Genomic DNA, 15,281 nt, shown 5'->3' on the forward strand with positions numbered 1-15,281 from the left:
CCTACCTACCTACCTACCTACCTACCTACCTACCTACCTACCTACCTACCTACCTACCTACCTACCTACCTACCTACCTACCTACCTACCTACCTACCTACCTACCTACCTACCTACCTACCTACCTACCTACCTACCTACCTACCTACCTACCTACCTACCTACCTACCTACCTACCTACCTACCTACCTACCTACCTACCTACCTACCTACCTACCTACCTACCTACCTACCTACCTACCTACCTACCTACCTACCTACCTACCTACCTACCTACCTACCTACCTACCTACCTACCTACCTACCTACCTACCTACCTACCTACCTACCTACCTACCTACCTACCTACCTACCTACCTACCTACCTACCTACCTACCTACCTACCTACCTACCTACCTACCTACCTACCTACCTACCTACCTACCTACCTACCTACCTACCTACCTCCTACCTACCTACCTACCTACCTACCTACCTACCTACCTACCTACCTACCTACCTACCTACCTACCTACCTACCTACCTACCTACCTACCTACCTACCTACCTACCTACCTACCTACCTACCTACCTACCTACCTACCTACCTACCTACCTACCTACCTACCTACCTACCTACCTACCTACCTACCTACCTACCTACCTACCTACCTACCTACCTACCTACCTACCTACCTACCTACCTACCTACCTACCTACCTACCTACCTACCTACCTACCTACCTACCTACCTACCTACCTACCTACCTACCTACCTACCTACCTACCTACCTACCTACCTACCTACCTACCTACCTACCTACCTACCTACCTACCTACCTACCTACCTACCTACCTACCTACCTACCTACCTACCTACCTACCTACCTACCTACCTACCTACCTACCTACCTACCTACCTACCTACCTACCTACCTACCTACCTACCTACCTACCTACCTACCTACCTACCTACCTACCTACCTACCTACCTACCTACCTACCTACCTACCTACCTACCTACCTACCTACCTACCTACCTACCTACCTACCTACCTACCTACCTACCTACCTACCTACCTACCTACCTACCTACCTACCTACCTACCTACCTACCTACCTACCTACCTACCTACCTACGTACCTACGTACCTACGTACCTACGTACCTACGTACCTACGTACCTACGTACCTACGTACCTACGTACCTACGTACCTACGTACCTACGTACCTACGTATCAGCCTTGTCCGTATGGGGAGAAAATATTCATCCAAACAACATAGACCTCATAATACACTGAATAAATAGTACATGTGTTCAGCATTCTGTATCAAATTGTATTTGTTTTAAGTAGTTAAGTAGCCTAAGCAGTATGTATTAAAATGTAGCACATGGATTCGGCAGACATGTGTTCATGATACGAGTCCTCCCTATCCTTTCTTTAAAAATAAGGAAAGCAAAACATATATGGTAATTGCTGAAAAAATCTTATTCTACAATTAATATGTGTGTGTGGGGAGAGGTTATTACATTACCACAAAGTAGGCTACATTCAGAATTACAATAATATAAACAAAAGAAAACGTAGTACAGCCTAGTAGTTGGCTAGTTACAGAAATAATGTAAAGACTTTTTAAAGCTGTACTGTTATCCGAATGGTTTTCTAAATAGGCTATATATTCTGATTATACATTGAAGAACAAAAAGAGAGGTTTGGTTTTACTCTATATTTGCATTTAAGAATATGATATTTAGTGAAAAATGTTTAGACTTCAGTTTTCTCACAAATTAGAAAACGAAATGAATTCAGCCATTTGAAAGACTCAGCTCAAAGGCCGTTTAGCGTCCTCTGGAGGAAGACACCATATCGCATCCTTGCAGGTAATGGCTTGTGTGCATTTGTGAATCAAGCAAATCAAGGCCGCAGAACAAGTCTCAAAAGTCACGTGATTCGCTGTGCATGAAATTACAGGTACAGATAAAGCATTTGTGGATTGTGAGCAAAGCAATGTGAGTAAGGACAATAATGCATGAGTGTGTGTCTCTCGTGTGCATTCGTGGATCGCTGTCTGTGTGGATCTCTCGTTCATTCGCGGATTGCTGTGTGTGTGTGTGTGTGTGTGCGTGTGTGTGTGTGTGTGTGTGTGTGTGCGTGTGTGTGTGTGTGTGTGTGTGTGTGTTGTGTGGATCTCTTGCGTACATCTGTGGATGTGTGTGGATCTGTCGGATTGATTTGCGTGTGTGGATCTGTCGTGTGCATTTGTGGATTGGTTTGCGTGTGTGGATCTGTTGTGTGCACTTGTGGATGGGGGCGCGCGCATGCGGATCTCTCGCGCGCATTTGTGGAAGTTTTTTGAGACTATTTACACTCCATATTTGTCTCAGAGACCAGTGATGATCTATCTCTTCAACGTTACACTTACACTATGACTTTAAAAAAAATGTTCTTTTTGTTTTGTTTTCTTGATTCCATTTTAATGGTTTAATTAACAACCAATGATTTAAAATGTGATGATTTAAGCAAAACTTTCTTCAAATGAAAATGTAACCTCCACACTCTCTGTCCTAATAGACCTGTACATACGTATGTTCGGCACATATCTGTTTCTCTGCCTAACAATTAAAGCCTAACAATAAAAAATGAGATCCTTGTTTTTAAGAGAGATTATTTCTATGCCTTCTGTTCTTTTGAACAGTTGCTTTAATAATGTAAATTGGTCATTACCTCAAAAATTCCTCCTTACTAATAATGTTAAGAAAATCAAATATAAATGAATTCATAGACTTTATCCTAAAGGTATTCCTACAAATTTTTTTTTTTAAATTATAATTGATTTAAAATGTTCTTTCTGTGAATGCTCCACTGAAATAATCTCTAATTTGTTTTGGTCTTGCCAATATACCCAGTATTTTTTGAATAATCTGGAGATTTTCATTGCTGATAATAATATTTTAAAAACATTTCAATTATCTCACAAACATGTGATTTTGGGGTATTATATCAAAGATCGCTCTTTAAGGGATGTTGGTTTTATTATTATTTTATTTCTATGTAAATTTCATAAATGCAAGTTTACAAAAGGCAAACCTCTTTTTATGGTGATTGGAAAAGAGATTAAAATGTATATAGATGTGATGTCAAAATCTACAAATAGTAAAGCAATTAAAGTGATTCATATATGCTCCTCGCCTCCTCCTTTAACATTTTCACATAATAAAATACTATAAAATATAATGAATGATGCTCACCTGTAAAGTATCATTTCTGTATTTAAATTGCATTGACGTATAATGTACTGTATATGGGGGAGCGCGGGACACAATGTAATGCGGGGCTAGTTGTAACACACTTGTTTTAAATACTTACACTTACACACAGCATGACGAGACTTGGTGTATTTACTAGTTGCCATTTCAACACTATAAAAATTTGCGCCAAAATTACGAGATCTTTGTAAGATATCACTGAACATTTATTTATTAGCAAAAGTACATTTCTTAAGTTAATTTTTCATCTCTATTTTTTGTGTTTATTTCTCCAATCTGTTGCTTAACAGTTGCTTCTAAGACACTAGCAGGGTTTAAACCCCAGTTGTGCAGTTTGGGCATGTTGTAACACTGCGTTATAATGTATGCTAGCTATACTATAGAATATAATAGAATATAGAGAAACATGTAAATAAAGACTGAGAGTCAATGTTCAGAAATTATTAATTATTATTTTGTTTTGAAATAATATAGCTGTGTTTTCTGGTGTGTTTGTTGTCAAACTCAAAAATGAGTATATTAATTATTAAAAAATGCCATTATTTTATATGAAAAATTTAATCATTGTATTTTATTAAGAAAATATGTTGGTTTGACTTGTATATTTTTTATTAGATAAGAGAGCATTTTAAGCTGTCATATGGTGATGTTACAATGTACCCCCACCTATGGGGCATGTTGTCACATTTCACTTCCATTCTTTCAGGGTAAATCAAGAAAAAAGTATAGACTGTATTAATAAAACAAAACCACATAATTGTACTAGACATGTGGTAAAAAATTCTCTAAACCCTAAGTAGATTTACACAAATTGACAAAGTCAAAATGTCTGTAAAAATATGCCCCGCTCTCCCCCTATATCTATTTGTAAAATTATGCTAATGTAACCTCTCATCTTTTTATTATTATTTTTGTCCTTGTTGTTGAGGCATGTGACTTATTTTTTTGTTATATGAGATATGACACTGTACATGCTGTTGTTGACAATAAAGGCGTTTATAAAAATAAATAAATAAAATAGGTTTTGACATTAGTTTTATTCTTTCCTCTGATATGTTTTTACAGTCTGGGTTTCACTCACCAGAGCCACCGTTTCACGCAGTTAATTTAACTAATAAGATGTCGCGGTATGTAAGACGATGCGTTTAGCACAGCTAACGTTAGCGCTAGCTAACTTAGCCGTAACCGGCACACTGAAACCGGCGGCCTTTTGTCTGGCAGCGAGATGATTAGCAAATGCCAGCCGGGCCGTCGAATGAATTTAACGTTAGTGTTGTTGTTCAAAACAGATTATTTGTTGTTATACAACAAATGTTGCTTTAACGTTACTGTAAGTAAAGTGAATTGAACGTCGTTAATAATTTGCTATTTTGGTTAGGTGGCGATGGCGACCGGACAAGTCCTCTTTCAACGATTCTTTTACTCGAAGTCCTACATCAAACACAACTTCGAGGTAAGTCAGAAATATAAAAAATGTGTAAACTTATTCGACGCAAGTCATGAAAATAATTAGTGTGGTTTCACTTTAAAACAGATTGTTGCCATGGCCTGTGTAAACTTGGCGTCAAAGATTGAGGAATCGCCTAGACGAGTGAGGGATGTGATCAACGTTTTCCATCACTTGAAACAAGGAAAGGGCAAAAGGTAAGTCGATCCGGTGTTTTTATTCTTAATGCTGTTAAGTATTGGCCGAGTTGTTTTTGAATGTTTTTTTTTTATAGATGTGTAACCGTTTTATTTACCATTAAAACCAATAATGCTTATTAGATACAGGCTGTCATTTCATATCCCTCAAATTGTTGTGTGTAGTATTAATAATTGAAATTGGACATTAAATTACGATCTGTTTGTTTGAAACCATTTTGAGGATGACATTTTTATGTCATAAGTAAGTATAGTTTTCAAAGAGTATTTAAGCAGAGAAAGTGTATGCCATGAAATGTATGTGTATATATATTATATACAACGTAGACCCACAGTGTTCTGGACGGCTGTAAATTTCTACTCACTGTGTTAAACGTACAGTATGCGATTTTTGGCCACCAGGGGCCACCTTATTTAAAATAATAACAAAAGACGTACTTTGATGACGTTGGGAAAGAGCGTGGGCTCACGGGAGTTGTTGTCGCTGTCAATGACAACCAGCTCAGCTCATGGCATGACATCATCGTTTCACAAAATATACGGATATACGCATCTCTCTGTAGATTTAGCTTGTCAAGAAGCTTTAAATGCAACCACAATGTTTACCTGTGTCATGCTTCTCCTGTCCCAAACCCTTCTCGGGTCATATTTTTCACCCGTACGTTTGAGCTTTCCTGAGCTGGCTGTAGCAGCAGAACGTGCAGGCAAAGCGTAATCGTGGTCCATAATACAGACGAATATAAATATTTATATATTACGCTTCAATGAATGACCTATTTTAGTAAATTTTTCATGTATAGGGCGCACCGGATTATAAAGCACATAAGATACTGCGGTCAAACGTTTGACTGGGTTTACATTATGCATCCACTATGTGCTAAAGGGAATGTAGTGAGTGCGCGGCGCCGGAGGTGAGTCGTTTATTTAGTAAGCATGAGCGTTTATTTAAAGAATTTGCAGAAAACTGTCTAGTGTCCGGAATACAGTGAGTCTACGACATATATTTTTTTATGTCTAAAATTAATCTACATGAGCCCGTTTACTTTTTGTGTTCTACCAGGTGCAGCCCTCTTATCCTTGATCAGAATTACATTAACACCAAGAACCAAGTGATTAAATCAGAGCGCCGTATCCTTAAAGAGTTGGGCTTCTGTGTTCACGTCAAACATCCACACAAGGTGAGTTTTGTTTTCTAAAATTTCCAGTTTGTTTCTATCAATTCTCTTATATGAAAATCCTGATAGTGTCCATAATTCAAATCATTAATTTATAATGTTCAACTATTGCAGATCATTGTCATGTACCTACAAGTGCTTGAATGTGAGAAGAATCAGATGCTGGTTCAAACAGCATGGTAAGTGTGCTTTTGTCCTTGAAGCTCATGAAAATGCACTTCAAAATATGACTTGAACATTTTTCCCCTTATAGAGGAGACATTGGATCATGTTTATGGTTGGACTCGTGCTGTGTTTCCACTAGTAGCTGTCATTATTTGCTGTTTAGAGCTTGAACTTGTGAGAGAGCTTGCTACTTAGGCATCAACAGGACTTAGTGGAAACACTGCATTATAAAGTATAATTGCATTGTAGCTTGGTATACCTAAAGGTAAGATAGGCTCACATTCTGGCATCCCACTTTGTTTTCGTAATAAAAATATAGGATTAATCTGTAGGTCATGCATTATTGACTTGTTGCACATCATTGAGGTTCTGGCTTCTGGAGAGCTCTGTTTAACTTTGTCCTTTCTCTACTCTTTGATTAAAGGGTAGCCCATGGTGGTAAGTGTCACAGAAAACACCCGAACTCCTCAGGCACAAGACCCAGGAACCCCTCCCACCTTATTGGCTGGCCTTTTCGAGGCTGCCAGCCAATCCAGTGAGAGCTCTCAGCGGAGGTTGGCTTTGCTGGGGGGTCCAGGATTTGCTTTTTTCTTTTCCTTTTTTTTTTCTAAAAAGTGCTAGTAGTTAGTTGTGCACTTTTTGATCTATAAATACAAATGATTTTTTTAGCAGTGAAAACATTGTTACTTTTTTTTCTCATATGAATCATGTTCATGTGAATTGTCACAGTAAGTTGTCCCCTGATATCCTCCGTGAAGTGATCCTTGCCTCTCCTCACAACTTTTTTTGATATGAGGTTTGAAAAGTTTCGATTTCGCCAAACATGCACGTTTGTTTGAGCATGTTGCTTTAGTTTTGTGATTTGAGATTGTTTTATTGCTCAAATTTAAGATTACACTATTGCCTCCATGGCTACATTTAAAAAAAAAAGTGAGGGAAAGGACAAAGTTAAGAGTCTCCAGAATAAGCCATATATGAGAGAGAGAGAGCATGGCAGGTCTTGCATAGGTGTTTCTTCATGTTTTGCAGGAACTATATGAATGATGCTCTTAGAACCAATGCGTTTGTGCGGTTTGAACCTGAGACCATTGCGTGTGCCTGTATTTACCTCGCTGCTCGAGTGTTACAGGTATGTCCTTGACTTTATTTATCTTCATTTTTTCTATTTCTTTATTTCATTAAATGTTTTTTTGTATTTCCACAGATTCCCCTTCCTTCCAAACCACACTGGTATCTTCTTTTCGGTGCTACTAAGGAGAACATCAAAGAAATATGTATTAACACGATGAAGCTTTATTCTAGGGAGAAGGTAACTTCAGTTTAATCAACTTAAAGATTTGTATTATATTGACTATCTCGTCAATACTTTTCTTAGATACTGTTGTTAATACTATATCCATCTTTCAGCCTATCAGTGAACATCTTGAAAAAGAGGTGGAAAAGAGGAAGGTGGCTCTGGAGGAGGCAAGACTAAAAGCCAAAGGACAGAATCCTAATGTCACACCAGCTCTCGCTGCCATTGGTGGATTTTCCCCAGCATCAAAACCCTGTAAGTTTGTGTTTCTGTTTGTCTATTATTATGCCGGGTACAAGCTGCACAATTTTCACAGTGTCGATGGATCGCTGTTCTTCCAACACTATGCAATTGTCTGCCGTACCATTTAGTTGCTGTTGTGTGCACGTTACACAACAGATAGGCGACGGGGTCATACATTACACAGCATTTCAATAGGAAGAATCGCTGACAACTGTCTGGTCTGCAACATACGTTTCACAACCAAACACGCAAGAAGTGAGACAGGAAATAACGTAAGATCATGCCTGAGGCTTGATTTCTTGTTCAAATTATGCCTGCAAGAAGCTTTGGATTGAAGTTGTCTGTGCTGATTCATGGATCGTTACGTACTCTGGTACAGAAATGTAATCATTAAATATCTAAATTACTAAAATAACACTATCGTGTTCTCTGTATAATTTAAATATAGATTCATCTTTGTTAAAGATGTTTTATTGTTTGGTTAACTTTAATGACTAGGCCTGTGCGGATTTTTGGCTTCCAATGGTTATAAAAACAAGATAATCAAGGTATTGGCAAAATGTCAGAATTAGTACAATAATAACTACATCATGAAAAATCCTAATACTGAACATGTTATTGCATTATCATGAGCCATAGACATTTTGTCAATACCTTGATTATTCCTAACTGTTTTTCAGTTAGGAATATTAACCATGGTTCTATTATAGCAAAAGCAGTGACCCATGTTTTTTTTTTTTTTTTTTTTGGCTGATTGATTACCATTTCTATAACCAGAGTTTTACTTCAAATTCCATGGTTAAACTATGGACAGTATTAGTAAAATTGGGGTTAATTTGTGGTTACCATGGTTTAACTATAGTAACCATAAGCCATTTTTGTAAGGGTTGTGTTATTGTCTTCCCTAGTCTGCTCTAAACCTATTTTAAAATGTTAATATTTTCTGCTAAATTACCACTGTAACTTTACAATAAATAATGTAGGGATGCACCGAATATTCGGCCACCGAAAGACTTATCACCGAAACAATACGGCCGAAATGTTGTGATGACGCAAACAGAAACAGTGACCTGCACGTGCTTGTCTGAAGCAACATGTCTGCGGTGTGACATTTTGTGAAATACGGTGTGGACGTATTTCAGTGTATCTGAACCCGCGATGAGACGGAAACCTTGTTTATCCACCTATTTCTGCTCTAAACAATGCGTGCCGCCATGACTCCGGTTGCGAGCGGGTCAAGAACGGTGCGCGCGCTGTCTGTGGAGACACGCGCTGCGGAGGCAGGCGAAAGTATGAACAAGGCAGCGCGAGTCTCCACAGACAGCGTGCGCACCGCTCTTGACCCGCTCGCAACCGGAGTTGTCGTCATGGCGGCACGCATTGTTTAGAGCAGATATAGGTGGATGAAACAACTAAAAATTATAAATAAGACTCGCGCTGCGGAGGCAGGCGAAAGTAAACAAGGCAGCGCGAGTCTCCACAAACAGCGCGTGCACCGCTCCAAACGGTCGAGGCGTTTATACTTGACGCGGTCTCCGTTGTACTATTCCTTGAAACGACAGGGGACGAATCAAGTAACTGTCCTCTAACAATCAGGAATCGGTGAGAAGAAGACAGATAAATACATGACAATGTTTATTTTTTAGTATTCCACCACCAATACAAAAATAATCATGTAAAACCCAGTAAACCCTGAGATTATTACTTGTGACATTACAAAAAAAATATGTATATGGGAACATGTATGTATAGAACTAAATTAATGCTCTCTTAAAGGGATACTCCACCGGGTTTTCATATTAAACTATGTTATTCCCTTAACTAAGACGAACTGATGCATACCTCTCTCGTCTCAGTGCGTGCACTCTATCGCTCTGTATTGCCGCAAAACTATGTTAGCACTTCGCTTAGCCCAGTGCATTAAATATGGGCCAAAAAGAGAAGCGACAAAACACTTCCTCGTTTTCCCTATTTAAACACAGTTACTCGATTAGTGTAACTCGACCTAGGCTGGTGACACAAAATAAAACGTTGTGTTTTTCTGTGTTTAAATAGGGAAAACGAGCAAGTGTTTTGTCGCTTCTCTTTTTGGCCCATATTTAATGCACTGGGCTAAGCTAAGTGCTAACATAGTTTTGCGGCAATACAGAGCGATAGAGTATGCATCAGCATAGAGTATAGAGGTATCCATCAGCTCGTCTTAATTAAGGGAATAACATAGTTTAATATGAAAATCCGGTGGAGTATCCCTTTAAATATTTTCTACATTCACTAAACATGTTTCATGTACATTTGTATTAAACATGGACCATTGTTCATTTAAAAAGGCTTTTTATGCTATTGTATGCTAAATTTTTAAAATGTAACTAATTTAGACTAGGGTTGTAACGGTATACCGGTATGACGGGTTATCGCGATATTGACATGTACGATTATCATATAGGGTTGTAACGGTATGACGGTTTATCGCGATATTGACATGTACGATTGTCATATCGTGCACATTTGCTTATCCGCGGTTAAAAAAAAAAAAAAAAAAAACAGAATTCACCTGCACTGCCGCATGCAACTTCTTTCAGCTTGACTGCTTACCTGTGCAGCGCTGAAAATGTCCGAGACAGAGGCTGCGAATCTCTATCTCCCGCCGAAAAAATAAATAAAATCTGCAGTATGGGAATATTTTGTACTATATCCGAAAAACGATCGTGGTGTTTTCATTGAAGATGGATATCCAGTTTGCAAGATATGTGGACGAAGAGTGGCTGTAAAAGGAGTAAACACGTCGAACATGTTCTCCCATATTCAGGAACACCTTCCCTCCGTGAAGATAAAGGTTATACATAACTTTTATAATGTAAGGCCATATTATTTCTGTCATGCTGAGGGAATCCCTTTTCGTCTTTTTTCACACCCGTCTTTTTTGCGTTACAAAACAGATGCCACGTAAAATGTGCGATTTAAAAAGATAGATGGATGAATAAATCAAAATATAGCTGTGCAGTAGCCTAAATCAAATCGCGATGTGCGTGTCTGTGAATATACAACGCAAAAAGACTGGTGTGCAAGCCCCTTCTATATTCAGCGCATCTCTGTATGAATGAGCAGCGCCGTTTCGTCTAGTAGATCTAGTACACACTCAAGTATGCATGACGCTCATGGTTTTTAAAGCTGTCTCACCCACTATGTGAAGATGTGAACACATGAACATATCCAGACAGAGAACACTTAATGTGCACTTTATAATTGTTTTTTAAAAGAATAATCATCAAATACACGCCTCGTTTACACTGCATAGTTCAAGTGACCCAAATCCGATTTTTTTTCCTCTCATGTGGCACAGATCGGATATGACCGGTAATCGTGTAAGCAGGAAAAAAACGCATGGATTCCAACTTTCTCAAATTGGATTCAGGCCTCATTCAAATGCGGTAATAAATCGGATATGAATCAGATACGTGCATTTGCGTCTGCCATGTAAGCAGACAAATCGGATATTCCCCAGTAAATGCGAGTCGTACGTCATTAAAAAGTGTGCGATTATAGGCGCGATGGAAGAAAGGATACACACAGTGGAGCAATGCGGAGGATTCATGTCTTTTGAGTGTTTTGGGGTGAAGAGTGCCGGCAAAAATGCAGGGTTGTTAAAGAAATAAATCCGTATTTGAAGACATTTCACGAGAGGCATCGTTTTAAGTGCTCGTGGCAATGTCTCTCCTCTTTTTTTTCTCCACAGTATCCTCAGCAGTGTATAGTGTAAATGCAAAAATTGCATATGGGTCACTTTTAAAAGATAATGTAAGCAGGTCGTCAAAAAAAATCGGATATAGTCAGAAAATCGGATTTGGGCATCAAGACCTGCAGTGTAAATGCAGCCTAACTGAAACTCATAGGTGTTCAGTACAACCTGTAAAAAAAGTTTGGTTTAGCCTATGACTAAAATAATGACTAAAATATATGACTATTGTGTATAGTTTTTTTTTGTCCATGTTTTGATTTAGTTAACCTCTCTTGTGTAGACAAACTAAAGTTGTTACATTTTATCTGATTGCATTTTCAAAAATACATTTTGTATTTAATCACAGAATCCAGACCAGTTATTTCAGACAACCCAGAATTTCTGTGGAAATAATTATACATTTCATAAAGACTCTATTGAAAAAAACTTTGTAAACCATGTTCAACCAAAAACCATATCTGTTTTTATTCATTTAAGGGCCATTGTAGCTGATGATGATTATAATAATGATAGTTTAATATCGTATACCGTGAAACCGTGATATTTTCTGAGACGATTATCATACCGTGAAAATCTCATACCGTTACAACCCTAATTTAGACGTGCAAACTGGGTGCTAGTGTGATGAGAAGTTTGCGCTCGGCTTTGTTTTTGAGAGAACATTTCATTTTTTAAAACCTTTCTGCAGGCCAGTAGATTATTATTTAGTGTACACATGAGTGGGGTCAAGTTAAACATTTTAGTTTGAATTTTATTTTATACTGTGCATTGTGCTAAATAAATATTTGCATAATTTGTAATTGATTTATTCTTTGAAAATGTTATATTAATTTATGCAATTGCAATGCCTTGATTTTAGTAAAGTTTGTACACAGTCATAGCCATAAATGCAATAATACTAAAGATTGGCATAATTTCTTTCGGTGTTTCGGTTTTCGGCCTTGGTTCTCTCTTTTTTGGTTTCGGCCAAGAATTTTCATTTCGGTGCATCCCTAAAATAATGATGTATTTTGAGTGGTAGTAAAGTAACAGTTGCTATCAGTATAATGCTTAACCTAGTAAACAAAGACAAAACTAGCCTATTTTACATTACAGATGAAACTGATGTGCACTTGAAGTCCTGAACAGGTCAGTAGTTTTGCCTCTCTGCTCCACCTAGGCGGTTCCTCTCAAGTCTCTCGCATTGATTACTCTGATCGAAACCGCTGGGGCGGAGGCGAATCGCATTGCGAGTCCAGACTAACCGATTCCTGATTTATTAGAGATTTATTATTGAATGACGAATTTGGAAAATCACATTTGTATATTCGGCAGACAATAATAATGATAAATACAGGGCAGAATTGTCTGCCAGGTCAACGGTAATTCTCCTGGTTCTCCCGATGGGCAGTCCGCCCCTGAAGGGTAGGCGACACATTTGAATTCGAACTTACTTTGTGTCTGTTTAAAAGTATGTTCTATATAGCATAAATGTAATCTAAATCTGGATATACTACTTCTATCATGTTGTCATACTACTTACTACATACTACTATGATGGCATACTGGTTTTCTCATGCTATATAGTAGGGTAGTATTCGATTTTGGATGCAGCGATGGGCATCTGATCACGTCTGTGATAATACACAATACAGGGTCGTCACTCGCGCGAACTATAATTTGCCTCTGATTTTTACAAAACTGTCAGTGAGTAGAAAATCGTGCAGTGTACCCAGCATTATTGTTTTAAGCTTTCTGCAAGTACTCGTTAATTCACAGACATGTGTGAATTGTTTCTTTGTTTTCTTTTCCAGCTTCCCCAAGAGAAGTGAAGGTGGAAGAAAAATCGCCAAACTCTAAACTAGTACAGGGGTCTGAGAACAGACAATTATTTGCCAAAAGCCCATTGAATGGGTAAGTGTTTTAAAATACACCACCTATATCAAGTACAGCTAAAATTATATGTATTTATTTTTAACATTGTACTTCCATTTGGCCTGGGTGGTATGTTTGTATGAATAATACTACATTATACAAATAATACAAATGTCTGTGATGGTTAAAAAAATCATGTATTCCCGTTATATAAATGAAGTATTATGTAATTTCATGTAAAGCTGTTTCCATACTAATGCCAAATTTAATCTTTATTGAATAATTTTACCTTCTGGGATTGAATCATGGAAAATAATATAAATTGAAGTCCCTTTTGGTTGTTTATTGCTGCTATTTTTCAACAAAAGCCAGTATTGTGCATTTTAAGCAAAGTTTTTATTTTAACTTTCTTTTTTTCCAATGTAGTTTTGTGCTTTTTCACATTAAAACAAAAATTATTTTGTAAATATTTTTATTTCGAGTTTTGAGGTTTTGTATTTTTGTATGTAAACTTATTCTACTTTAGATGGTTGCCCTGTCAACATTCTGTCATTCAAGTTTTTTTTTCATCCATTTCATTTAATTCTATTTTTTAAGAATTTCTAATATTTTAGGGAGCAAAAACAACACTGTTCTGCCCCTGTTTTCCTGTACTATACTATATTGTTTGCCATTTTTTGTTTTATTTCCTTATATAGCAGCATGAAAAAGGAGAGAAAAGTGTTTCAGAATGGCAAAAACCATAGCCGGTCTCGCTCAAGATCACGGTCTCAGTCTCGTTCTCCACACCGACAGTAAGTTACAACGTGCAGTTTCACTTCATTAAGGGTTATTTTACACCTGTACACATGACGATTGTTTTTTATTTAAACCGACTTTCATTTTCTGCTGCTGACATGTTTTGGGTTTTTTTATCCTTAGTCGGAGGAGCCACTCAGGAACATACAGCTCTCACAGCAGCCACAGCCCATCTCCACGGCAACACAAAGGTCGCAGAGTTTCGCCAGTTACACAACTCAGGACGGAGCGGGACAGAAAGAGCGAGTCTAGTCGGCGTGGCAACAAAAGGAGGAGATCACGGAGCAGAACTCGCAGCACTTCTCGCGAAAGAGGCCGTGACCGCGACTATGTGAAACACAAGCATGATCGTGCCACCAGTCACCACTGGGACCATCGCGAACGTGAACGCGACCGCTCGCATGATCACGGAAGAAGCAAACACCAGAGCAGGTCACATTCTGGACACAGCAGACACAGTAAATGAGACGCCCGGCACTGCTAAGTGAAACAGAGGGAACTGTGGTGGCAACAGGACTATTAGATTGGACAAATGCTTGCTTCAACACAGTTTTCCAAGTGTTACCCTTAAGAAGTGGATGTTTTCTCAATGTTTTTGTTCTTGCATCTCTGACAGACTCATAGAGTTGATTTAAGCAAGGTAGTGGTGCCTTTTTATGTATTGTGTTTTACCGTAAACTTGAAAGTGAACAGACTGCTAAAAATCTGCCTAAATCAGGGATCACTTTTGCACAGGAAGGAGCAGTCCTGTGTATGTTAAATATTTTTCAAATGCACAACTGTGTTTGTGCACTGTACATATAAAGCTTATTTTTATGATGTCATGAAGACTTTCTATTCATTGCTTCACAAAATAAAAATGTTATCAATTCTTTTACTTTGTTGTTTGTAATGATTTACTTCAAACTGTGAAATGGAATTGCATGTAACACTTATTGAATCTTTTTACAAAAGTATTGGTAAAACAAAACCTGTTAACCAGTGTAACATCTCTTATCTAGACTATGTAGCAGAATCAATGGTAACTACATTAAAGTTCAAATCATTAATCCATTTGCTATGATAATGTGAATGGGGTGGGCCAATCTGACCTGCACCCACCCCTGAGACCCGGATCACCCTT

The 15,281-nt window shown here is 38.0% G+C and overlaps 1 protein-coding gene across 2 annotated transcripts; it reads left to right on the forward strand.

The window, feature by feature from the left end:
- The first annotated feature begins 4,569 nt into the window (after positions 1-4,569).
- Positions 4,570-15,035, forward strand: ccnl1b (cyclin L1b). Of its 2 annotated transcripts, XM_089131184.1 has the most exons (10): positions 4,570-4,702; positions 4,784-4,893; positions 5,954-6,071; positions 6,183-6,247; positions 7,263-7,362; positions 7,438-7,542; positions 7,641-7,782; positions 13,300-13,399; positions 14,059-14,154; positions 14,282-15,035. In XM_089131184.1, the coding sequence occupies exons 1-10, from the start codon at positions 4,634-4,636 to the stop codon at positions 14,622-14,624; spliced, it is 1,248 nt and encodes a 415-aa protein (XP_088987310.1). In that variant the 5' UTR covers positions 4,570-4,633; the 3' UTR covers positions 14,625-15,035. The 2 variants fall into 2 exon arrangements, with proteins under 2 accessions (XP_088987310.1, XP_088987311.1); XM_089131185.1 differs by lacking the exons at positions 4,570-4,702; positions 4,784-4,893 and adding an exon at positions 6,658-6,787 and having other exon boundaries at positions 6,001-6,071.
- The last annotated feature ends 246 nt before the right edge of the window (positions 15,036-15,281 follow it).

Source organism: Pimephales promelas, chromosome 5 (genome assembly GCF_988280905.1).
Source record: "Pimephales promelas chromosome 5, fPimPro1.hap1.1, whole genome shotgun sequence".
Lineage (NCBI taxonomy): Eukaryota > Metazoa > Chordata > Actinopteri > Cypriniformes > Leuciscidae > Pimephales > Pimephales promelas.